General features: G+C 38.0%; 1 protein-coding gene across 6 annotated transcripts in view; it reads right to left on the bottom strand.

Moving 5' to 3' along the window:
- Positions 1-27,654, bottom strand: part of STXBP5 (syntaxin binding protein 5) — a 158,249-nt gene that overhangs the window by 113,799 nt on the left and 16,796 nt on the right. For 5 of the 6 annotated variants that reach the window (XM_061130157.1, XM_061130156.1, XM_061130158.1 and 2 more), the window contains exons 3-4: positions 23,967-24,048; positions 19,991-20,091 (exon numbers count right to left, since the gene is read on the bottom strand). In XM_061130157.1, the coding sequence (XP_060986140.1) occupies positions 19,991-20,091; positions 23,967-24,048 (183 nt within the window). Of the gene's footprint in view, positions 1-19,990; positions 20,092-21,641; positions 21,667-23,966; positions 24,049-27,654 lie in introns of those variants that run through there. The other variant, XM_061130161.1, reaches the window with a different exon arrangement.

Genomic DNA, 27,654 nt, shown 5'->3' with positions numbered 1-27,654 from the left:
TGCCTTGATTTAACTTCCAGCTCCAACACTCACTAGCATGACCTTCAGGAACCCATTCAATCTCTCAGAGCTTCAGTTTCTAAGCAGCAGAGCCTCAGTGACTGAGGATCAAATAGACAAAGCACAGGAGATGCTTAAAATGGGGCCTTGACATACGTAAGTGCTCAATAAATGTTAGCTAATTATTATGAAAAACTAAATGCTACTCTACTAATTAGAAGGTATAGGCAAATTTTAACAACATGAAGAAAATAAATCACACGAATAGCATGCCATGTACAAAATGAACAATGCGTTTAATATCATAAACTATCTCATGTGAAATGTGCCCTAAAGTGAAACATGAGTACAGCCGAAACATTCTGAAAATTCAAAAATAATTTCAAAATAAATAAGCCAAAATCATAAGTTGGACTTTAAAAAAAAAAACAAAAACAGAAATATCCAACTTCCTGATCTGTACTTTTTTGCCATTTTCCATTACTCTTCAAAAAAGTAGTTACTGGCTTAATACAATTACATGATCCACCTTTGATTTTAATACTAACAACATCATTTAAGTAATATGTTTACAAAGTTTAAACTTATCTCCTTAAGGGTAGAGATTTTGGATATATGATACAATGTTTTCTGTTCCTACCACAGCAACACCATACTACAGGTGTTTCTCAAATATTTAAAGAAATGAAGTCAGAACAAATTCTTTACTGTTCAGAAAAAAATCTAGAGTTTTTCCCTAGACTCACTTTTTCAATATTAGTTACCATAGTAAGGTTTTTTTTTCCTCCAGTCAACCATAAAACCAACTTACATTGCTGGGAAATTTTAAGCATCTTTATCTTTTAATCTTTATCCTACTTAATGCTTAACATTTTATGAAGGAACTTAAAATGTTTACTTACTGATCTGGCACAAAGACTTTAATATTATCCCTGGAATGAGTCTTGTATACTTAAAAACAATATGAACCATAAGGGTATATATATTTGTACAATGCCCCACCAAATTTAAAACTTACTCTGTTCCAAAACTACCATGATTAGTTAAGTCAATTGAGAAGGGGGAAAGTCAAATTTTTTAAAATCACAATTAACTTGATAATGTCTTAACTAGCAAATTTTCACGAACATGTTGGATTAGGAATATAATGAGAAAAATAAAATTCCATGTTGTAATCAAACAAAACAATACCAGGCCAGTGCTTTAGGGAAAGGCCAAAAGAAATTAAGGTTCCCTGAAATGCACTACTAAAATGAAGCAAGTCAATCAACATGCTTTACGAAGAAATGCAAGATTCTAAAATTTGGGGCAATTTAATCAGTAGGTTACCAAAATATGAAGTTGGTGGTTAACACAAACTAGACTTGACTTACTATAATGAGCTCAGTTCAGTTCAGTTCAGTTCAGTCGCTCAGTCGTGTCCAACTCCTTGCAACCCCATGAATCGCAGCATGCTAGGCCTCTGTCCATCACCAACTCCCGGAGTTTACTCAAACTCATGTCTATCGAGTCGGTGATGCCATCCAGCCATCTCATCCTCTGTTGTCCCCTTCTCCTCCTGCCCTCAATCTTTCCCAGCATCAGGGTCTTTTCCAATGAGTCAGCTCTTCGTATGAGGTGGCCAAAGTATTGGAGTTTCAACTTCAGCATCAGTCCTTCCAATGAACACCCAGGACTGATCTCCTTTAGGATGGACTGGTTGGATCTCCTTGCAGTTCAAGGGACTCTCAAGAGTCTTCTCCAACACCACAGTTCAAAAGCATCAATTCTTCAGCGCTCAACTTTCTCTATGGTCCAACTCTCATATCCACACATGACTACCGGAAAAACCATAGATTTGACTAGACGGACCTTTGTTGGCAAAGTAATGTCTCTGCTTTTTAATATGCTGTCTAGGTTGGTCATAACTTTCCTTCCAAGGAGCAAACGTCTTTTAATTTCATGGCTGCAGCCACTATCTGCAGTGATTTTGGAGCCCCCCAAAATAAAGTCTGACACTGTTTCCCCATCTATTTGCCGTGAAGTGATGGGACCAGATGCCATGATCTTAGTTTTCTGAATGTTCAGCTTTAAGCCAACTTTTTCACTCTCCTCCTCCACTTTCATCAAGAGGCTCTTTAGTTCCTCTTCACTTTCTGCCATAAGAGTGGTGTCACCTGCATATCTGAGGTTATTGATATTTCTCCCAGCAATCTTGATTCCAGCTTGTGCTTCTTCCAGCCCAGCGTTTCTCATGATGTACTCTGCATATAAGTTAAATAAGCAGGGTGACAATATACAGCCTTAACATACTCCTTTTCCTATTTGGAACCAGTCTGTTGTTCCATGTCCAGGTCTAAATGTTGCTTCCTGACCTGCATACAGGTTTCTCAAGAGGCAGGTCAGGTGGTCTGGTATTCCCATCTCTTTCAGAATTTTCCATAGTTTATTGTGATTCACACAATCAAATGCTTTGGCATAGTCAACATAACAGAAATAGATGTTTTTCTGTAACTCTCTTGTTTTTTCAACGATCCAACAGATGTTGGCAATTTGATCTCTGGTTCCTCTGCCTTTTCTAAAACCAGCTTGAACATCTTGAAGTTAACAGTTCACATATTGCTGAAGCCTGGTTTGGGGCTAGTGTCCTTTAAATTTGTTATACAAACATGACCTTATTTCCTTGTTACAAAGTAAGAATCTTAGTCTTCTCTGCTGGAAATTAAGATATATAGCTAAGGAAGCTTTTTTTCAAATAATTAAATTGGTGAAAAATTATATTAATTGGTTACTTAAGAATAACATGTATTGGCATACTGAAAACTATACACACATATTATGTACTTGTCTGATATGTACATTTAGAGAGAGATTTTTGTTATTTAATGAATCTAAGAAAGCAATGAAAAAGGTCAGTTTTCATTCCAATCCCAAAGAAAGGCAATGCCAAAGAATGCTAACTACTGCACAATTATACTCATCTCGCACACTAGCAAAGTAAACCTCAAAATTCTCCAAGCCAGGCTTCAACATGAACTTCCAGATGTTCAAGCTGGATTTAGAAAAGGCAGGGGAACAAGAGATCAAACTGCCAACACCCACTGGATCATCGAAAAAGCAAGGAAATTTCAGAAAAACATCTACTTCTGCTTTACAGACTACACCAAAGCCCTCAACTGTGTGGATCACAATAAACTGTGGAAAATTGTGAAAGAGATGGGAATACCAGACCACCTTACCTGCCTCCTAGAAATCTGTATGCAGGTCAAGAAGCAACAGTTAGAACTGGACATGGAACAACAGACTGGTTCCAAACAGGAAAAGGAGTACATCAACACTGTTTGTTGTCACCCTGCTTATATAATATGCTGAGTACATCATGCAAAATGCTGGGCTGGATGAAGCACAAACTGGAATCAAGATTGCCAGGAGAAACATCAATAACCTCAGATATGCAGACGACACCACCCTTATGGCAGAAAGAGAAGAGGAACTAAAGAGCCTCTTGATGAAAGTGAAAGGAGAGTGAAAAAGTTGGCTTAAAGCTCAACATTCAGAAAACTAAGATCATGGCATCTGGTCCCATCACTTCATGGGAAATAATAGATGGGGAAACAGTGGAAACAGTGACAGACTTTATTTTCTTGGGCTCCAAAATCACTGCAGATGGTTGACTGCAGTCATGAAATTAAAAGACGCTCACTCCTTGGAAGGAAAGCTATGACCAACCTAGATAGAGTATATTAAAAAGCAGAGACATTACTTTGCCAACAAAGGTCCATCTAGTCAAAGCTATGGTTTTTCCAGTAGTCATGTATGGATGTGAGCACTGGACCATGAAGAAAGTTGAGTGCTAAAAAATTGATGCTTTTGAACTGTGGTGTTGGAGAAGACTCTTGAGAGTCCTGTGGACTGCAAGGAGATCCAAAAGGAATCCATTCTAAAGGAAATCAGTCCTGAATATTCACTGGAAGGACTGATGCTGAAGCTCCAATACTTTGGCCACCTGAAGTGAAGAAAGGACTCACTGGAAAAGACCCTGATGCTGGGAAAGATTGAAGGGGGAGGAGAAGTGGATGACAGAGGATGAGATGACTGGATGGCATCACCGATTCGATGCACATGAGTTTGAGCAACTGCCAGGAGTTGGTGATGGATAGGGAAGCGTGGCGTGGTGCAGTCCATGGAGTTGCAAAGAGTTGGACACGACTGAGTGACTGGACTGAAGAAAGCAATCCATGATGGAAATCTAATTTTTTTCAGTAAAAGTAGTCATGAAACAAAGGGGACTGAACAATCATTTCAAAAGAGTTCAGATCAAAGACGTGAAAAATGCTGGAAATAAGGTTTCAACAATGAACCAAATATCACATATGGAAAATACGACAGTGATAGCTCCAGAAGATCTCATCTCCACCCACCATTCGCTCTCTCTTGCATAGCCTCCCCAACACTAACGCTAGGATTGGTAATGTGACTTGCAGTGAGCAATGGAACATTAGCTGTTGTGCCACAAGTGGAGATGGAAAAGCACTTGCACATTAGGGCTTCCCTCTTCCTTACACTTTTGGAACCCAGATGCCATGTGATTAAATCCAGAAGAAACTTTTGGAGACAATGGCCCAGTCCATAGCAAGCATCAACCATCAGACATGTGAATAAGGCAAGCCTAGATCACTCAAGTCAGTAGAGCAACCACATGAGTGTGGTACATCGACTGCAGGAGAAAACGACTCCTGCTAAGACCAACACAAGTGGCTGATGCAGAGATGGTACGCAAACAAAATAATCATTATTTCAGGCTCTTAAATTTTGGGATGTTTTGATACGCAGGAATAGATAATTGGTCTATTACATAATATAATCTATACAACTAAAATTTTTAGTTGAAAATGAAGTCGTAAAACATGGGCAAACCAATTCTTAAAGCTCTAGATTTATGTTAAAAAGGCCTCAGGAAAACTTTTTAGGAATGTTAAGTGTATTTATCATGAAGCTAAAACATTATCTGTGATTAAAATCAAATTCATAACTATTGCTTTTCATGTACTTTTATCATAAAGGTTTTTTATTTTCAGGTGATAAAGATCATAATAAATGACAGTGACTTCAATTTTTACTAATACCAGGAGACCAAGTTAAGTTTATGTGCTGACATTATTAAGGGAAAAGGTTATACCAAAAACAATTTATAATAATACATATAGTTGAGACTACATGGAAAACATTAAAACTCAGTAAACACTAATAAGGTTATATAAGAATGGCATATTAACTTGAGGCTGAAAATAAACTTTAAAATGAACAAGTTGAGCCAAAAAAATAAAAAGTGTGAATGAAACTAATACATTAGAAATACACAGATAATAAAGTTGAATTCCTGCAGTGTGTCACTAAATGGAGCTGTATTCTAACTCCCTATACTGAACTTACACATAGATATATTTAATGTACACAAAGCATTACTGGGAACACAACAATTTTTATATTTGCTTGAAGAACTTTAAAAAAATGTGCAATATGTTAACTGTTAGGGAGTGATACAAATATTCTATTCACTATCCTTAGCAGCAATCTGTCAAATACTATGTAGTCAATAAGCACTGTAAGGAAGATTTACTATTACCAGTTTTCTTTAACAGGAGAACACACACAGCCTCCTATATTGAAATTAACCACCCATAAAGAAGGGCATAAGACACAGATAATTACAACTTTACAATTTAATCCATAGAAAGAAATATGAGCCAATAAGCTCCTCTACATGCTTAGACCACCATTCCATCAGCCCAACATGACAAGAAATATGTCATCACTTTTACAGTCTTTGCAAATAATACACTGTCATGCACCTAATACTCAGCAAATATTCATTAAATGGACAAATGAACTATAAAAAGTTGTGAGAATTTATTAAGTTAGTTAACAAAACAATCAGATATTCTTGACTTACTCTTTCTCTAGCCTTGTGGCCTGGGCCTAATTTAAACCATTACCACTGACTGTTAAATCAATTCCAAGCTGCCCCAAGAGTTATCTTTTCAAAGCAAAGAGAGGTCACAGACACCATTATCTTGCTTGAAAGACTCTAATGGCTTCCTATCTTCTACCATGATGCTTCTTAGGCAATATTTACTGACACTTTGTGGTATAAATGTCCGAGAAAGGAGGTTATAGTCTGGATTTGGTCAACTGCTACTCAGCATCCTCTTCATATCCTCCTATGGGCCTTCTTGTCTTTGAAATGCTAGAAAGCTAAAACTTATATTTGCCAGACTGTCCTGCAGCTGGAATTCTAGATGATATTATGTTTCTACTAACTGAATGTGCGTAAGATTTGTGGGTAGAAGTGAGGCGAAGACCACTTTTCTGCTGCTGTTTCTGCTGACAAGAATGTTCATGGAAACCTGAGGTCTAAGAGGCACTAAGAGGGTTAAGAGTGGCAGAGACCAGGGGACTTCCCTGCTGGTCCAGTGGTTGACACTTTGCCTTCCAACACGGAGGGTGCAGGTTCGATCCCTGAGCGGGGAGCAAAGATCCCATATGCCCCATGGCCAAGAAACGGGGACATAAACAACATACCTGAGATTTACATGGCAAGAGGCAGTTGTACGGCAGTAACAGTAAGTTCTAAAACTTAACAGTGTCAGCACACTTTCAAACATATTATAAACAGTTATATCCTTAAATTCCTTTATGCTAAAAATATCTACAGTGCTTTCTGTTCCTATGCTGAACCCTGGCTAATACAGCAAAGAGATGTACCTAATCAGCTACTTATCTATACGATAGTATAAAGTGACTAAAAGATACCTACTTAATAACATATCTTGTTCAGACAACATTATTCATTTAATGATTTAAAAGTTGGAAAAAGGTTGAAAATAACTTTCTTATAATTGCATACATGGCTTTTCAGGAAGTAGACTGTTCATCTTCCCAAAATTATCCTCTATGGACTATACACCTAACAATGTCTAACAAGATATAGTTCCTGAAACATGTGAAATTGCTTTATAAATCAGAACATCTGAACATAATGGAAATTCCCTTTCCCCTCTGTCACTGTAGAAAATTCCTAATAACCCTACAAATCTGTTCATATGGGCTCCTTTGTAATGCTTTATCTAAAATTCCCCAAACATGATGATACACCCCTTTTCTGGTTAATTTTAATCTTTATAATTTCATAAGAAAATTTCACTACATTTATATCACATTTTCCACTGCATTGTAATTAGGTATTCCATCTCCCTTAGACAATTATAACTTCCATGGCTCTCCAGAATTTATTATAGTATTTGCATGAGTCAGAATCTTAACCATTGTTTATCAAGTGAATTGATGCAAAAGAAAATAAAAAAGCAAATGTTATTTGATTTCTCTTAAATCAGTTGTCCCTTATACTGTCCTGTTATTAGATGAAAATTTAAGTGTGCATTAATGAACATGGAAATGTTCAAATATTCTCGAAACAGCAGAGTCAGCTGAAAGCAATTTATAACTCTGTCCAAAGGACTTCTTTTCTATTTGTAGTCCCACGTATCTTTTCTGATAAACTGTCACAGCTACTTTAAAAAAAATCTTCATCATATCTGTAACACAGAAGTAAAATGTAATAAAAGTTTTGAAAAATAAGCCTCAGAGATCTTTGAAGGTCACTTTACATTTGTATTGATTTACTATATTCTTTATCAATTACATCTCAATTTTTACAAAACATTTAAGAACTTGGAAATATGTCCAAATAAATCATGCTATTAATAACCCTTCCTGTGAAATGAGATCTTAACATCATCAATGGATGTCAAAAAACTGAGCATCAGTAAGTAAAACAGTGACTATCAAATAGAAAACAGTATATGTCAACTACAGAAATAACAAACAACATCTGAAAAAAACTGTTCCTTGTTGTATGGAGGGTTTCTGGGTTTCTTATAGTTCTGTTTTTAATAGTATTACTCACCTTTAGGAATGAAGGTGTGAAAGTATTATTATATAACAAACGGTATGATAAACAAAAGCTATCTGGTACTCATGAGAAGAACCGGCTCATTGGAGAAGACCCTGATGCTGGGAAAGATTGAGGGCAGGAGGAGAAGGAGGTGACAGAGGATGAGATGGCTGGATGGCATCACCAACTCAATGGACAAGACTTTTAGGAAACTCTGGGAGATAGTGAAGGACAGGAAAGCATGGCATGCCGTAGTCCTTGGGGAAGCAAAAGTTGGATACAACTTAGTGAATGAACAACTCATGTGCAACTGTTAACTATACTTTTCCATTTCTATATTAGATTACTTAAACAGTAAAGGGCATACTCTAAATATCTTCCAATCTATGGCTTGATTACTGAAGAAGTTTCTTTCTCTATATATATACATACACACACAAAAGTGCATAAATATTATATAAATATATATATCTGCATACACACGTGCATAAATACTACTCTATTTGTACATTTATGTACTTATCTCAAATCATTTAATAGTTTTTTATTATGTTCATCTTCTCTAAAATGTACTCTCTCCGTAAGTCATAGTAATAGCCTGGAACAGCATATTGTTCCATATTTTTGCTCCATGTTCATAAAATACACACAAGACAACATGAATTTGGAGTGGGGAGGGAGTCATTGTTTTAAAAAAAGAGTACTGTACAAATTGTTCTGAATTTCCCGTTCTTATCCATCAGTACCTGGTGAATGAGGTTTGACTTTTAACTTTATGGTAAGTGTGTTGTACAGAACTTCTAATCCTTTCATTTTTAGCTTGTGTTTTTTATTTATGCTATTTAAGGACACCTTGCTCAGGTCTTACAGATATTTCCTGTCATTCTCTTTCAAGTTTTACATTTTCTTTGTTCATTTTGCATTTAGGTTTTTAACTGGCATGCAATTTATTTTAGTCATGAAGTAGGGACCACTTTTCCCCATTTAGATAAAAGCCATCACAGCATCTCTTTTGCTTACTGCAGCACCCTTTTTTTTTGCAATGACACCTTTGTCATATATCAAGCATGTGTGTATCTTTCTTTCTCTTCACATACAAATTTCTGGAGTCCATTTACTGTGTTTTGATTCATCTGTTTTCCCCTTGTAATTACTGAACCATTGTAATCTTTACTTTTATGATTTTTGATATTTAATAAATAAATCCCATTATCTCATTATTTCTTTTTCAAAACTGTCTTGGTTGCTCTGAGACTTTCTTTTTTCCAAATGTACTGCAGATCACCCTAAGTCCAATGAGCAACACTGCTAAAATTCTGATTCAAACAGTACTGAATTTATAGACATGGAGATGAGTGGCATTTTAAAACTTGAGTATTCCTTAGTGTGAAGCTTTCCATTTGTTAAAACTTTTCTTTTATTCCTGGAATAAAGTTTTTATTTTTGCTAGTGGTATTTCTATAAACATTGTAACCTTTGTTGCATGATCTGTGCTTTTTTTCCCTTTTTCCTTCCATTTACTTTCAAATTTTGTGTAATTATGTTTTAGGTTTATCTTTTATAAACAGTTTAACGGCTATATTTTGCTGTTTTTAAATCCAGTCTCAAAACCCCCAAATTTCAGTAGTTGACTTAGTTGAATACTAAATGATTCTGATTACTGATTTAGTTGAACCAATTTTTTTTCCTTAAACATCTTTTTTCCTAAACATTTTATCTCTTTTCCTGACCCCTATTTATTTTCTTTATTTCCTTCTCTAATGGTTTTAATACTATATATTTTCTATTTTAGCAGTAACTCTTACACATTTAAGACACATTTAACTTCACAGCTTTCCAACAGTCTTAAAGATTGAGACTGGTGCGGGCTTAGTGTCAGATAAGCATTAAATTTTTTGAGTTCATTCTGAGCTGACAGTGTTACAACACAGCTCATTAAGGTATTTCTAATTCTACTAGTTAGGCTGAACGGACTAACTCCTGACACAGATATTTTAACTCCACAAAATTTTTTTCACTTATGCCTCTGGATCATTACTTCTCTTCCCATTGTTCTGTTTTCTCCTGTCTTCTCCACCAAAAAAACTCCAAAACTTAGTGTTAGGAAATCTATTAATGTCACAGATTAAATCCACAGGGAGAAGGTGAAAAATCACAGTCATCTAAAAATGTTATAAAGGTATTAAATTAAAATGCAACTTCCATAAAAGTGTTAGTTGCTCAGTCGTATCCAAAACTTTGGGATCCCATGGACTGTAGCCCACCAGGCTCCTCTGTCCAAGGGATTTTCCAGGCAAGAATACTGGAGTGGGTTGCCATTCCCTTCTCCAGAGGATCTTCCCGACTCATGGACTAAACCCATGTCTCCTGCAATGCAGGTGGATTCTTTAACTTTCATAATTGACAAACAATTCTTAAGGGGAAAAACTCTTATCTTAAATCAACATCCTCCCTTATGCTAACAATAAAACTCTAGAAGCAGTACTATTATAATTATTAACAAGAAAAAGCCACCTGCTGTCACCAATATCATTGAACACTGTCCTTAAAATTCTTGCTAATACAATAAGGCAGAAAAATGAAAAATAAAACCATCTTCATCTTGAAAATCACTGCCAGATTATTACAGATTGAAGTGTGCTTAAACTCCCACGCATGCTGGTTTAGGAAAAAGAAATATCCCATTTCACTCTTTTTACAAAAAAAGAAAAAAAATGTAAAAGCTTTGCTATGGACCTATGGACCAAATAGCATTTGAAGGATAATCAAACAACCTAGCAAGTTTTGGATTAGTGGGAGGAGTAAAGATTATATCAAGTTAGCCTGGAGCAAACACTCCTGTTTTTTTTCATTTGAAGATTCTCCCTGTTGGAACCTATCTCCCACACAGTAACTGTATGGAAGGTCATGCCTTCAAGAGAAAAGAGATTCCCCTGTTTCTATCTGCCCCCAACACCTCAAGCATTCATGGTTTAACAGGCATAGCATAACCATTGTAGGAATTCCTGTCCAAAATGGGGGGAAGAGGAAGGTGAAAATGAGTCCATAACCTTTCCGAAGTCCAACTGGCCAAATGTTGGATTTTTCTTAGGCTTCAAGGCCTGGGAATAAGCCTCCATGTACCCCAGTTCTGCCCTCATAATCATCCTTTCTCATGAAAGGTAGCACTTGTTTACAGCCAAGTACTTTTGCTGTAGCCTCCTTTCATTCTGTACTTTCTTTAGGTCCAAGCTGGCAATATTTCTTTTATACAATTTTCTCAAGAAAGTTGTGGACTTGAATACCTTTCACTGGGTTTTCTGCATTAGAAAAAGTCATAACCACAAATCTTCTGGAGGCAATACCTTCTCTATCTAGGCTCCTGCTGAGAGGGCCCAAGAATGATACTCAAACTTTCTACAGGCTGTCTAGATTGGTTGAGAAGGTCTATTAAGGCATACTTTCAATCTCTTAAAAGAGCTTTTTATGTAATTAAATACTGTGACCTTTTGTTCTACAGAAGATTTTTAGTGGAAAGTTGTTCAGCCGCATCCTCAGGTTTTTCCCTATGCCACACTTTCAGAAGCAGTCTTGTGCCAAATAGATCAGGGTTAAGAATTTCTCAAATCAAGTCCTAGTTCATTTAAAAATTCTTTCTCTCAATTTATTCCTTTCCTCTTGCATTTTACTATAAAGCAGCAAGAAAAAGTCAGATCACACTTCTAAGCCTTTCCTTGGAAATCTCTTCAGCTAAATATACAAGTTAATATTTAAACATTGTACAAAGAGATACTTCTGTTAAGCTTTCTGCTGCTATAGAACAATGAACTTCTTCCTTCAGTTTCCGAAATCATGTTCCTCTCTTCCTTCTGAGCTCTCTCTGGCAGCAGTCTCTGAGTCCAGAGTCCTACAAACAGCCGATCAAAGCAGTTTAGGCTTTTCTATCATGTTTCCCCAAATACTTCCAACCTCTACCTACTGCTTGATTCCAAAGTGATTTCTACATTTTTAGGTATTTGTTACAGGGATCCTCTCCTTCTATATCTTTTTTGCAACTGCGTGCAAGCATGCTCAGTCGTGTCTGACTTTTTTGCAACCCTATGGACTGCAGCCCGCCAGGCATCTCTGTCCATGGCATTTCCCAGGCAAGAATACTAGAGAGGGTTGCTATTTCCTTCTCCAGGGAATCTTCCTGACCCAAGGATTGAACCTGAGTCTCTTGTGTCTCCTGCATTGACAAGTGGATTCTTTCCCATGTCACCTGAGTACATTATAAACCCCTGGTGCAAGTAGATCAGTCTCTTTGGCTGACTCAATTTCTTTGTCAGAATTCCTTAGTTATAAATTTACTCTAGGAAGTTATCCAACACTTCCTGACTTTTACAGTCTCAAGGTCACCAGTCCACAACTGTTTTTTTCTCTGCACACTGGGAATGTCTGTTTCCTTTTTAAATTTTGTCTCAGTGTGTGGTTCTCTACACTGAGAATTCCCAAGGTGACTCATCATTTCTATATGAGCAAGCAATTCTCTCTGTGGACTAGAATTAGGTCCAGAGTGGTAGGTCTCTCTGCCTGCCTTCCTAACAGATCTGGCTTTCATTCCATTCCTTTGTTCTAGTTATGAATTTCCTCTCACGAAATTGCTCTCAAATCCAAGAATGTATACTTTTCATTAAGCTGTTTTCAAAGGAAAATATTTTGCTGATATTTTGCAATTACCACAAAAACTGTAATTCCAGGTATAGAATCAGTTCTGATATTATGATATTTTTCTCATTAAATATGTGCAAGGAATTAATTTAAAGTATTTGCAAGACTTCTACTAGAGACTTTGAGGGCCGATATCCAGCCAAATTTTCTTTTATAGCCATGCCTTGTTCTTGTGCAAACTAAGCAAAGTTTAAGCCTCGTAAATATGCAAGGAACAGTATTTAGGTAATACTATAATAAGAATATAATGAGACAAATAAGTTGTTGTCACTACATTATTTTATTGATGCTACTAACAAAATCCGATGCTATGGCAGCAGTCATAAAGTATTACAGGCATCGACTCTCTCTACTGCTATGTTGGTATCTGAATGGGTTACTTTATTATTGGTTACTTTTTTCTTTTCTTTAGAGGACTTTGGTCACTGATGCTCCACTGATAACTGCTAAGATGAAATTTTGATTAATGGATTATCAATCCATATAATATTATGTTTTCCTAACCATTAGCTTAGAATGCATGCTTATTTTATTCTCCAAAAATATATATCTATCATCAAATGGAAAAGCTTTAAATCAGAGAGTAAACTGTAAATCAGAGTGTTAGGATAAAAGAAAACATATCTTTAAGACAAATATTTTAGTTTCAATATAAAGACTTGGCTATTGAGGTGTCTAATATATTTATGGAGAAAAATTCTAGCCTTTGAAATTTCACTAAGAGAATAACTGATCCAACACAAGAAAGCATAGATATATAAATTTATTCTTTAATCTTGAAATGTTTCATATATTGCTACTTCAAAACCATTATGAAAAAATGTAGTTAAGAATATTGGTCACGCTCATACATACACTATCATGTGTAAAACAGACAGTGGGAACCTGCTCTATAGCACAGGGCACTGAACTTGGTGCCCTGTGATGACCTAGAGGCATGGGGTAGGGGACAAATGGGAGGGAGGTTTTAGACGGAGGGATGTAAGTAGACAGAGAAGCTGTTGTGCAGCAGAAACTAAGATAACGCTGCAAATCAATCACACTCCAATAAAAACTTTTTAAAAAAGGAATCCTGGCCATCATAGTTCAAGGTAATGAAAAAAGATTAGCAGATAGTTGTAGTTAACTATAAACGCACAACTTTCTCCCAATTAAACTTTCTTTAAGGGAAAGACAAAAAAACAGAAACTAAATTGAACATAGTCTGATAAGGCAACTTCCAGATAGAATGTTACTCGTCAAATTCAAAGTTTCTACCAAAACCAACAAACAAAGCAGTGATGTGATGTCTAAATTCATAAAGTTAAACCAAAATTTGAGACTTCAATTTCTGCATTTTTTTCTTAATCATAAAAGGGAAATCTTATCAAAATATCCACATTATGTGATTGCTTAACACAAGTGAACTGTGCACCTAAAAATGGTTAAGATAGTAAATTTTTTGTTATGTATATTGTAGCACAGTCCATGGGGTTGCAAAAGACCCAGACACAACTTAGCAGCCAAACATTATAGCATAATTTCAAAAAGTTAAAACCAGAAAAAATCCACATTATGAAAAATTACAATTAAACCATTGTAATTCCTATGAAATATTCTTATTTTAGTAGAAATTTAAATTATTTATTAAAATAAGACTATATTACAATAACACGTTTGAAGCATTTAACAATTGTCCAGAATGTAATAAAATAGATTTATAAAATTTTCATACTTTTGCTGACTTTCCTAGTTTCAGAATAAAAATACATAGCATAAAGATGAAATAGAGTAACTATTAAGTTAGCCCAAATCCATCGTGGAATGAGGGGAAAACTAACTAGGTTACTTCTTATTGTACTTCAATGTCAATAATAAAAATCAGCAGCATGATAGTTATAAGTATTCATAAATATTCCAGCTCTTCTTCTTCTGGTTTAGATGAGTAAAACTAGGGATGGCCATGTGCCTTGCTCTGGCTCAAGAAATGAGAATGGAAGAAATATATATATCACGTCCAGGCAGAAGTTTTAAGAGCCAAGTATGCTTCTCTATATTCTTCTTCCCTTCACTACACTGACTGGTAATGCTGTAAAGACTGGCTGTTCCTCAGCCAAGATTCTGGAATAAAAATGATAATGATAATAAAGAGTGTTCCAGCAAATCCACAAAGAACATATAGCCTAAGTAAAAATAAACTGTTGTTCCTTGAACTCTAAGATTTTTAGAGTATTTTATAATACCAGACCACCCTGACTGATATGGACATAAAAACGGAACACGAAGCAGTTATATAAAGAAAAGAACCAATATCTGCAAATGAGGGAGATGGAAGGATGGGCAGGAAATCATAGGATTCCATCCCTCCTCCTGCCTGGGGCAGCTGCTCCTACAGAAGGCTTCCATCAGAGCAGAGATTACAGGGGAAACAGTGTCAGACTTTATTTTTTGGGCTCCAAAATCACTGCAGATGGTGATTGCAGCGATGAAATTAAAAGACGCTTACTCCTTGGGAGGAAAGTTATGACCAACCTAGACAGCATATTAAAAAGCAGAGACATTACTTTGCCAAAAAAGGTCCGTCTAGTCAAGGCTATGGTTTTTCCGGTGGTCATGTATGGATGTCAGAGTTGGACTATAAAGAAAGCTGAGTGCAGAAGAATTGATGCTTTTGAACTGTGGTGTTGGACTTCTCCACTCTTGAGAGTCCCTTGGACTGCAAGGAGATCCAACCAGTCCATCCTAAAGGAGATCGGTCCTGGGTGTTCATTGGAAGGACTGATGCTGAAGCTGAAACTCCAATACTTTGGCCACCTCATGCGAAGAGCTGACTCATTGGAAAAGACCCTAATATTGGGAGGGATTAGGGGCAGGAGGAGAAGGGGATGACAGAGGATGACATGGCTGGATGGCATCACCGACTTGATGGACATGAGTTTTGAGTAAACTCTGGGAGTTGGTGATGGACAAGGAGGCCTGGCGTGCTGCGATTCATGGGGTCGCAAAGAGTTGGACACGACTGAGTGACTGAACTGAACTGAACTGATGAAAAGTCAAAAGTCGTAAATGACAGAGTTCAGGATGAGGGGCAGAATAAGTCTTACCACCATGGGCAGGTTCCTAGAATTGTAGTAGGCATAGTAGTATGCCTTCCCCTCCCCACCTGGAACCAGATGCTGCAGAATAGTAGACTCCCAAATGCCACCTCGCCCCTTCTTACCATTTGAGAAAATCTGAACTTTACTCTCAAGAAGAAGAAGAAGTGAAGTCGCTCAGTCGTGTCCGACTCTTTGCGACCCCGTGGACTGTAGCCTACCAGGCTCCTCCATCCATGGGATTCTCCAGGCAAGAATACTGGAGTGGGTTGCCATTTCCTTCTCCAGGGGATCTTTCCAACCCAGGGATCAAACCTGGGTCTCCCGCATTGGAGGCAGACGCTTTAACCTCTGAGCTACCAGGGAAGCCTTACTCTCAAGAGAACACAACAAAGTTCTACCATGAGGCATTGGGCCCATTTCTCAGCACTGAGGTACAACAGCTTTCATAGAAGTCTGTGGCATCCTAGAGGATTTCATCCAAAGAGAATATTCAAGCACCAAGTTACCCATGCTACAGTGTCTTGCTTTTTGTTGTCCTAATAAAGGCCCTGGGTCAGGAAGATCCCCTGGAGAAGAGCATGGTGACCCACTCCAGTATTCTTGCCTGGAGAATCCCACAGACAGAGGAGCCTGGCCGGCTACCATCCATGGGGTTGCAGAGTCAGACACGACTGAGCGACTAGGCAGAGCACTAATAAAGGCTGAGGGGAAGCTGAACTTTGATCAGAACCAACCAGTTTCTACTGGTGAGGTGGGCAGAGTGTATTACAGAACTGAAAAGGCGGAACTCCATCAGTTGGTTTGATTTGTAACTTTTAGTCTGCCTGCAATTTGGGAGACCTGGGTTCGATCTCTGGGTTGGGAAGATTCCCTGGAGAAAGAAATGGCAACCCACTCCAGTATTCTTGCCTGGAGAATCCCACGGATGGAGGGCTACAGTCCACGGGGTTGCAAAGAGTCGGACACGACTGAGCGATTTCACTTCACTATACAATTGTATCGGCTGCACCCTGCACAATGGCACCCACCGAAGAATTGATGCTTTTGAACTGTGGTGTTGGAGAAGACTCCTGAGAGTCCCTTGGACTGCAAGGAGATCCAACCAGTCCATCCTATAAGAGATCAGTCCTGGGTGTTCACTGGAAGGACTGATTTTGAAGCTGAAACTTCAGTACTTTGGCCACCAGATGTGAAGAGCTGACTCATTGGAAAAGACCCTGATGCTGGAGAAGACTGAGGGCAGGAGGAGAAGGGGATGACAGAGGATGAGATGGCTGGATGGCATCACCGACTCAATGGACATGGGTTTGAGTAAACTCCAGGAGTTGGTGATGGACAGGGAGGCGTGGCGTGCTGCGGTTCATGGGGTCACAAAGGACAGACACGACTGAGCCACTGAACTGAACTGAAGGAGAGGAATGGTGGACTCTGAAGTTGTAACCACCAAAAAGGGCTACTTTTTCATATTTCACACAAAGGTGCCACCCGTTTGTCAATATATGTGCCTATAGGCACCTTATCGACTAGCTTACGGTTCCTTATCCACATTTATCAGAATTTTTTGGAGACCAACCTTAGGGGTACTACAGAGGAGACTTTACTACATACCAGACAATCATGGGACTCTGACCACTCCGGGACTCCTTGAGGCCTGATCCTTCCTGCATGAAGATTACCATGATAACCTGCAGTGTACGTTTGTGAACTTGGATGACATACTGCCACATTCCTGTGTCCCAGTGAGCAATATGGGCATGCCACTGGTAAATGAACTATCAGAGGTATTCTTCTACTAGAATTCTAATCCTGGAAGAATCCCTTCAGTGGGTAGTGGATTAAGAGAACCTGCAGAGCACCCCACGGTGATCAAATGATATCACTTTTATGTGCTAGAGTGCAGGCTTTTGTGAACGTTGACACTACTGATGTTCTGGACCAGATAATTCTCTGTTGTGGGGGACTGTCTTGTGCTTTTTAATATGTTTGACAGTAACCGTGGTTTTATCCACTAGGTAACAGTAGCGCTGTTCACCCAACACTATTCAGGTGTACAAAAAATGTCTCCAGACAGCGTCAAATGCCCTCTGGAGGGTACAAATGCACTAGGTTGACAACAACTCTGATATACCTACACTGCCATTGCCAACAGGTGCTTTGAGACCGACACGAAGAAGATGAGTACTGAGATGCCCACCACTACTTTCACCAGCCCAATGGCGTCTGAGGCTGTTGGAGAGCCTCTTCTGAGATCCCACTGGCAAAAAGACTAAGAAACTCTGCCCAGCAAGCTGACAGGCTGGCTCTACTCCCATTGGATGGAGAGAACTGAACCTTGACTTTTGCCTTGCTCTTTCTCGCTTATCTCATCGCTCCCTCCTTCCATAAACTCTTCTACCATGTTTGCCCCTGTCCTAGTAGTAGAACCACGACTCCAAGCCATTTACGGATTTATGTTCCCAGACAAGATGAGCCCAGTAGCTAACTATGCTACTGACCACCTGCCAGCTCTGGTCTGGCATACAGTACAGATATGCTCTGGTGTTGGCTAGAAAAGTCTATGCTATATTCCCAGCAGCCTCTTTAGCTTGTCTACTTTGGAAGGCCACTGTGGGCAGAAGCCCAAATTCACAAACAGACTGATCAGTTTATATAACCTGAATGGATTGACATTTATCAAGTCAGGGGCATGGCCTGATTCTTGGACATGGATTGTGGAGTCTAATGCCTACCTTCTCACAGACACGGCCTGACACTAACTCCACTGCATTCAGACGCTAGCTCAATTCAGATTTCTTAACCTTAACACACATGCACATATACACACACACACACACGGGCTTCCCTGGTAGCTCAAATGGCACACACACACACACACACACACACACACACACACACACACACACACACACACACACACGGGCTTCCCTGGTAGCTCAAATGGCACACACACACACACACACACACACACACACACACACACGGGCTTCCCTGGTAGCTCAAATGGCACACGCACACACACACACACACACACACACACACACACACACACGGGCTTCCCTGGTAGCTCAAATGGCACACGCACACACACACACACACACACACACACACACACACACACACACACACACACGGGCTTCCCTGGTAGCTCAAATGGTAAAGAGTCCGCCTGCAGTGCAGGAGACCCCAGTTCGATTCCTGGGTCAGGAAGATCCCCTGGAGAAGGGACAGGCTACCCACTCCTGTATTTTGGGGCTTCCCTGGTGGCTCAGATGGTAAAGAATCCTCCTGCAATGTGGGAAACCTGGGTTCAATCCCTGGGTTGAGAGGGTCCCCCGGAGAAGGGAAAGGCTTACCCACTCCAGTATTCTTGCCTGGAGAATCCCCATGGACAGAGGAGCCTGGTGGGCTACAGTCCATGGATCACAAAGAGTCTGACACAACTGAGCGACTAAGCACAGCATAGCAAAAATACATATACACACCAAAATATACACTTCATAAACAATGGGGAGGGGAGACTGCACTCCTTATGCACAGTTCATGCCAAAGTAAGTTCCACATGAATCAAAGTTTAAGCACAAAAATGCAGCTTTAAGAGAACTTTAAAAAAATATGGGAGAATGTTTAACAAAAAATTGGGAGTGAAAAGCCCTTTCAATCACCCACAAAATTCACAAGTCATGTGAGATTTCTATAACCAAGTCATTTCACTGCTACAAATTTATATTACAGATATACTTTGCCTAAGCGGACACAGAAATATGTAACATCACAGAGCATAATTAACAACAAATTGAAAATGATAGAAATGTCCATTCATATTAAACCCAGTCTTAGATATATCAAACTTCCAGCTAATTCATGAAGACAGTCTGAATAAATTATGGCAATTCCATACAATGAAGTATTATGCAGTTATAAGAATGACTAAAGAAGATTTAAACACAGCAACATGAAAAAAATCGATCAGCTTTATTAAATGAACGCAAGTTACACAGAGAATATGTAATGCCTTACCTTTATGCAAATAAAAAAGCTATATATAGAGATTTTTGCTTATGTATTTATATAGTTCTAGAGGGACACAAAAGAAATTTCTGTGGGTACCTCTGTAGAGGAAGATGGGTATGAAAAGGAAGGAAACTTGCTTTTTACTGTATAGCAGCTTAAGTTTTTGAATTATTTTTTAGATTGTACACAAAATCCATCACAAAAAATTAAAGAATAATATTCAAAAAATTTCAAGAAGTATAAAATAGCATATACATAAAATAACTGAGGAAATTCTTACCTTTCCCTGCAAAATTTAAGTGAATGTAGTATGGCAGGTCTCTTTTGACGTAAATTCCATAAATGTAAGGTGTCATCAGCCAAGGCACTCACAAGAGCTCCCTTGAAAATAAAGTGTAATATATTTTACATAGAATATATTTAAAAACATTAATGCTACTAAAAGAGCTGCCAAAAAATCTCCTTCTCAAATTTCAAAACTTTTTGCCAATGTTAGCTTTAGTTCTGAGAAACATTTGCCTCACCCAAATTCTAAGCAGCAGACGTAGAAGAGTGTATTATGTGTATACAGATGTATAAAAATTATGTTTAAACTTCAACAATTTAACTAAAGTGCAATTTAATATCTTATAAACTAAAAGTATACTAGGATCTTTACTGACAAAGGTCCATCTAGTCAAAGCTACGGTTCTTCCAGTGGTCATGTATGGATGTGAGAGTTGGACTATAAAGAAAGCTGAGCACCAAAGAATTGATGCTTTTGAGCTGTGGTGTTGGAGAAGACTCTTGAGAGTCCCCTGGACTGCAAGAAGATCAAACCAGTCAACCCTAAAGGAAATCAATCCTGAATACTCATTGGGATGGACTGATGCTGAAGCTGAAGCTCCAATACTTTGGCCACTTGATGCAAATGGCTGACTCATTAGAAAAGACCCTGATGCTGGAAAAGATTGAAGGCAGGAGGAGAAGGGGATGACAGAAGATGAGATGGTTGGACAGCATCACTGACTCGATGGACATGAGTTTGAGCAAATTCTGGAAGTTGTTGATGGACAGGGAAGCCTGGCGTGTTAAAGTCCATGGGGTCACAAAGAATCAGACATGACTAAGCAATTGAACTGAACTGATACTAGGATCTAGTTGGATATAGTTATCAACAACTAGTTATATAAAACTAGAAGTCAGACCATAAGTTACTTTGTCCTTATCATACATACTCCCTTGACTAAAAGATAAATATATGGTATGAAGTAACTTTGATTTGGCTTAAGACAAATGAACGTACTCTGCTTATATCATAATTCTACTAGAATGATGTGGAAAACAAAGACAGCATTCAGCTCTCTATGATTTCAGAGTCCAAGGGTTGAAGAATCTGACTAATTTAGAAAGTTAAAATAGTCAAAACTATTAAACAATATCAGGTCTGAAAAAGAAAACCTTTGGCACCATGTGAGAATCATGCAGGGGACTCAGTCTCACCTCCGACCTGACAAATCAGAATTTTTAGAGCAAGAACCATTGCAGATTTATTTTTTTAAATAGCCAGCAGTGATTTTGATGTGTGAATTGGATTAAAAAAATCTATAGACTAAGATTGATTTATTAAGACATATCAATGTTTTTCCTCAAAAGAGGAAGAAGATAGTCTTCATCTAACAGAGCATAAGACAATAGATGCAACATGAAGAACTTATTTTAATTTCAAAAAAGATTTGCAATTCCAATCCTTCAGGTTACGATGAGAAATCTTAAAATCTCTCTTTTAAAATAGGAAGAGTTTCTCATTTATCCAAGAGAACTAAAATAGCTCTGAAGACGATTTACATTCAATGATCTCATGAAGTTCTTTCCACCTCTGAAATTCGATGAGGGCTACTCTATTGGGTAACTACTCCTGTTGCCCCAATAGTACTTAAAAGTCCACATACTCTCCTTTTCACTAGAAAGCATCTTCATCACTCTGAAGCGGAAAATCAAAGGATTCAGAGTTTCGAACATTTGTACTCTTCCTTCTTACTTCCACCATAGTTTCAGACCAGGTCATCTTCTTTCCCAAGATGTTTGTCCCATCTCAGTATCTCAAGGAAGAAAAGAAGATGTAGAGACAAAACACAGCTGACTGCCTATGGTGGCTCATTTATCTACATAATGGTTTTCCAAAACTGAAAGTAAACAGCTACTCCCAATTTTCACATTTCCATAGCCATTCCCATTTTAACAGTCATATTTTGCTAAGCATGTTTTAAAACTGTCATTTTCAAGTACTTAAAGTGTAACATTTAAACATGTAAAATATCAAAGAACTTTATGATAAATTCTACAGGAAACAATCCTGCATTATGAATAATGACTATTTAAGATCAATTAAGATTTATAATCAACTAATAAGAGTGTAAGATTTTTAATCGACTAGTTAAGATTTCCAAAACCCAGGCGTGCTGTGTTTAGCTGCTCACTTGTGTCTCACTCTCTGCAGCCCAGGGACTGTAGCCCACCAGGCTCCTCTGTCCATGGGGATTTTCCTGCCAAGAACACTGGAGTGGGTTGCCATGCCCTCCTCCAGGGGATCTTCCTCATCCAGGCATCAAACCCAGGTCTCCCGCATTGCAGGCAGATTCTTTACCAGCTGAGCCACAGGGGAAGCCCAAGAGTACGGGAGTGGGTAGCCTGTCCCTTTCTCCAGGGGATCTGCCTGATTCAGGACTTGAACCGGGGTCTCCTGCATTGCAGGTGGATTCTTTACCAACTGAGCTACCGGGGGAGACCAAATTTAGGTGCATAGTTAATCAACTTGCAATGTTGTTTATATTGCTTGGAAAAAAAAAAAAGATCTTAACACAAATATAAAGATGGAGAATAGGTGAGCGGTTGCCAAGTATTAGGGACTGAGAGCAGTAAGGGCTGCGCGTATAAAGAGGCAGCCCGAGAGCACGCCTTTATGTGCTGGGACTGATCTGTACCTTGTTCCTGTTGGCCATTTCATAAAATGTGCGTATGCAGTAAGACTGCTCGAAACTACACACAGACACACAATCAGAGTGTAGGAACTGGTGGTGAAATCGAAACAAGGCTTGCAGTCTAGTTAATAGTACTGATATCATTCTCCTGGCTTAATATTTTACTACTGTTACGTAAAACATTACTACGGGGGAAAGGGGAGAGGGTACATAGGGTCTCTATCTTGAAGCTAGTGGCCATTCTAGTTATTTCATAATAATTATTTTTAAAAAAGGAAAAAAACTCACATGGATTCAACAACTTTTTACAGTGATTTTTTATGTGTATCTTAACATTTTATAAAGCCTATTATTCAATCTTACACAGAATACTGAATTGAATACTGAAATTTTTTCCTCTGACCCTGAAACACCTACACAGTTGTGTATCATTTGGATCACAGTTTTACTAAAATATATTACCCTTTTTAGTTTTACTAAAATCTTTATATCACCCTCTTTAGCTCTGTATATCCCCTACTGCCTCACTTAAATCCTCTGATATGAAGAAAAGTATTTTCTTTCTCTTATTTACATCTAAACATTCATTCCATGGAACCCAAGGATCCAGGGGCAAAAAGAATGCCCACAAACTACCCTATATCCAAGTATAGCAGAATCTTTTCTGGAGTAATCTGCTTTTCTTCTATGACCAACTTTTCCTGCTTGTCCCTACATCTGAAAACATCTATGTCAGAGCTGCTCAAACTTGTTTAAAACCTGCAGACACATTGTTTACTCTGCTAATAAAATGATGTATCTCTAGTTCCCTCCCAACTTTACACTGTATTGCAAAGAAAGGCATCAATTACTTCACCCAATAAGTGATACAGCAAGAACTCTGGACAATAACCAGTGTCTAATGGATTTTGGTTTCCTGGTTGTATTTCAAAACAACTCACTGGCAAGAAGTACATTTTGTTATTTATAATAAGATCAATCTTTGAAAAAAATTAATGCAGATTTTTATATGTTACGTAACTTTCAATATCCATGGAATAAAATTTAAATGCAGCACATTGTACCAAAAAGATCTTACCTTATGCCATTCTATTTTCAACATTGTTTTCAGAAACATCTTACATTATTTATGTAACTGTCCATGATGATGCCTTAAACTGTATAACTATTAGCACTGGCCTACAAGAAATTTGGTGTTGCTCAAATATTAAAATGTAATTGCATGCAAGAACTCTGAAAGATGGGGTATGGCCCTATTTCACAGGTAAGCAGGAGAGATCAAAGCAGCTCACTAACCTCGTTTATCAGGAACTGGAGCTGGATCACCGCAGCCCCACTGTCATGCTGGCAGTAGCATTCTACCCCTGGACGACCGAAGCTGTCACGGATTTCATTAAGGAGCTTATGGTACGTGTGGGCTGTTTATAGCAACTGATAAAGTTATACAACAGACAAGTATTTCGATGGCCTGATATTCAATACAGGCTATTTACTAAGGCTGAGATTTAGAGTTAGATTACACATCAATCTAATCAGCTACTTTCTGTCGACAGTCAGAAATCTCAGAGATTTAGGGTCTAAAAGAAATAAGACAGCTATCTCTTCTAGAAAAAAAAAGTTAAAAACAGCAATGTACAGAACCAAACTACATGTATTTAATATACTTTATTCTGGCCCTAGTCTTTTTCTTTCATTTAAAGTAAAAGAAAAGGCAGTTGATCTATAGAGCACCCAATTTTTCCCAAGTCAGTAAACAAATCCGAGAAGTAGACATATGTCATCTGGAATACAGCTTTTAGAAACAACTATCTTTTCACTAGTATTTTTCATTCCTATAGTGTCATTTTTAAATACCGTAGGCTAAAAATATAACGAAGAACCACATAAATATGTTTGTAACTGTGTTAAGTTATGTCACCAATGAATGTTACCAGTCTCTTACAATATACTAGAATACAGATTAAAATGTAAATATCTATTAATTTCCATATAATAACAGGAAACAGACAGCATTTTCTGTACTTTGGGCATTATATTAAACTTAGTATACATATTAATTCATTCAATCCTCACAACCATGAAGAATATAAAACATCCCTCATATAAACATATAAGGGGGCTTCCCAGGTGACGCTAGTGGTAAAGAACCCACCCGCCAATGCAAGAGACATGAGATGTGGGTTCGATCCCTGGACTGGAAGATCCCCTGGAGGAGGGCATGGCAACTTAATCCAGTATTCTTGCCTGGAGAATCCCACGGACAGAGGAGCCTGGCGGGCTAGAGTCCATAGGGTCTCACACAGTCAGACACAACGGAAGTGACAGCATGCACACACATAAATAGATAAGGAAACTGAAGCACAGAGAAAATGACTTCTCTCAAGTCACACAACTAGAAAGTACAGCTGAGATAAGGCTACATTGATATTTCTTTGTGTCAATTTATCTTACCTTCTAATTCTGAACTCCAATGTATTTTTTTAAATGTTGCAATCTTCCTACCTTAGATACCTTTAGTCTCAATTTTTCTACAGCTTACCTATCAAAGGCTTTAATATCTACCTAATCCTACCAGTCATCTTTGTTTCTGGATTAAACCAACAGTATACCTGACCCATGACATATGCCAGACACTTCCTGCACAGCAGCACTCGTGGTTCTTGTCCAGACAAGCACCAACCAGCACGACTCCTGAAGAGGAACTGCAGAAGATGAGGCTGTCTGATGGGGAGCAGGGTCTCTGAATACAGACACGATCTCTGAATTTAGACATGACCCTCAAGGTGAGTAGACACTGAGTCCTGTCTCAAATGACCATTAAGACACTGGGTCCACACCATAAGGTTCCTGAAATTGCGTCCTGTCCATAACCATTTTGCATAGATCAAGTATGCTCATGGACATTTTAGACAGGACCAAATGCAAGAAGCTTTTGGCATGGACCAAATATCTTATGAATGTTTTAGATAGGACCAGATGTCCTGCAGGGAATCCTCTAAGAAAGCAATTGGGGCGGTGGGGGGGGGGGGGGGGGGGGGAGGAAGAAATATTTACAGGAATAAGTAATATAATAAAACTAGCTATTAATGAAGAATAATCAGGAAGACATACGTAAGAACAGAGGACAGATAAGCAAAAACAATGACTAGATCTAGTAGAAACTTTTATACTACCGTACCAAATTTAAATTCAAAATAAGCATTCATTCAGTTGCCTAAACGGTTTTATACACACACACACAGACATATATATTTGGTTGGAAATAGAGGGAGTAAAGAGGTAAGTACATCATAATTATCATCACAGTAGCTAACATTTGTTGAAAACAATGTGTCAAGCACTATATATGTATTACCTTACAAAGAGTACCCTCTATTATAAGCACCATTTTTACAAATGAGGAAACTTATACACAAGGTTAAATAAGTTACCAAAAGCCATATAGCTAGTTAGTAAGGAAGCTGGGGTTTGAACTTATGCAGTCTATTAATAACTCCAGGACATACAGAGACACAGACACAAACACACCATCATCAAACCTCACTTCCCAAAAGAAAGGACCAATTTTCACATCTAAACATCACCTGACTTATTTCAAGTCATTTTAAAACTGAGAATATAGAGGAAACACTTACAGTTGAGACCAGGAAAGTCAGACTAGTCTGAAACAATAAAACCAGACCAAATGTAACTTTTAGTAGCAAGTAAATACCATAAAACCAATAAAGTCTTGAAAGCCTTCCTTACAGCCTACCTAAACTTTTAAGAGTTTCAGGTAATAGGAATATGGTGATCTTATCTCTGCACTCCCAAAACCTGCAATAGTGTTTGGCACACAGCAGGTGTTTAATAAATATCTATGAATGAATGACTTTATAAAATCTAAGAAACCTGTTTACATCCTGTCATATCTTCTTAGGTAAAATTAAGCACATTTTTCAGAAAGTCAACCACAAGTATAGGATACTAGAAACACGTTCAAAGTTCTTATTTCTATCAGGAGACTAGACTAGATTGTCTTTAGGGTTGATTATAGCTCTCAAAATTCCAGGAAATCTATCTTTCCAGCCTATTCATTTGACCTTCCAGTCATTTGTTAGGTCGGTATTACCATCATAGCAATAGCTCCTCTTATTGCTTCTTCTTTCTTCTGGGATTTTTCCACTGTACTGTCAGCAAAATAGAATAAAAAACAGTAAAAGCAGCAGGCAATGGGACCTCAGCCAGTCTACACGTTCTGAAAGAATAATTCCTCGGCAAACTTTACTGCCATCATTGCCACTGTGTGCTATACACACGCTTTGACAACCTCTACTTTTACGAAGAATGTGGTAATGATCAGTGCTACATACTGTACTTAGTAAACTATTAAGATCTTTTAAATTATTTATCTTCTTAGAGAATCTGTTCATCAATTCTTGTCAATAAAGAAAAAGTCAAAGAAAGTATCAGTATTGTTCCAACGGCAACAGAAGGGACATATTCAATTTTGCAATCAGAAACAGAAGACTGGCATATTAATACACTGGAAAGCAACTGGAGGACTTTGATATCCCGTGCAGTATCTGAAAATACATTTATATGCTGCAAACATATGCTTAAAACAAGGATGTGGATAACCGTATTTTTCATGAACTCATAAATCAGTCACTAATAAATTATCCCATGTTTAATTATGTAACATTCTGTGAGTGTAACTTTGAGCAGATATTCTGCCAACAAACCAAGAAACACTTTTAAGAGTAAACGTTCTTCCCTGACGCTGTTAAAAACACGAAGCCCAGGAGCAGCATTTGAATCCATCAGAAACCCAGAAGATTTCCACTGACTTCTGTTACCACTTCTTTTAGTACATCCTTAGACTTTCAGCAAACAGGGTAATTCATACCTCTTTAAGTATTCCAGTAAGCCTTCAAGGTGTCTACTCTGAACCAGCATACTATTCTGTGAATAAAAAGTCGGTGGATGATCTTTACTTTTAATG

The sequence above is a fragment of the Dama dama genome, chromosome 26 (assembly GCF_033118175.1).
Source record: "Dama dama isolate Ldn47 chromosome 26, ASM3311817v1, whole genome shotgun sequence".
NCBI lineage: Eukaryota > Metazoa > Chordata > Mammalia > Artiodactyla > Cervidae > Dama > Dama dama.
Note: the sequence above shows the minus strand (reverse complement) of the source record. Positions and strands in the feature narration are given on the sequence as shown.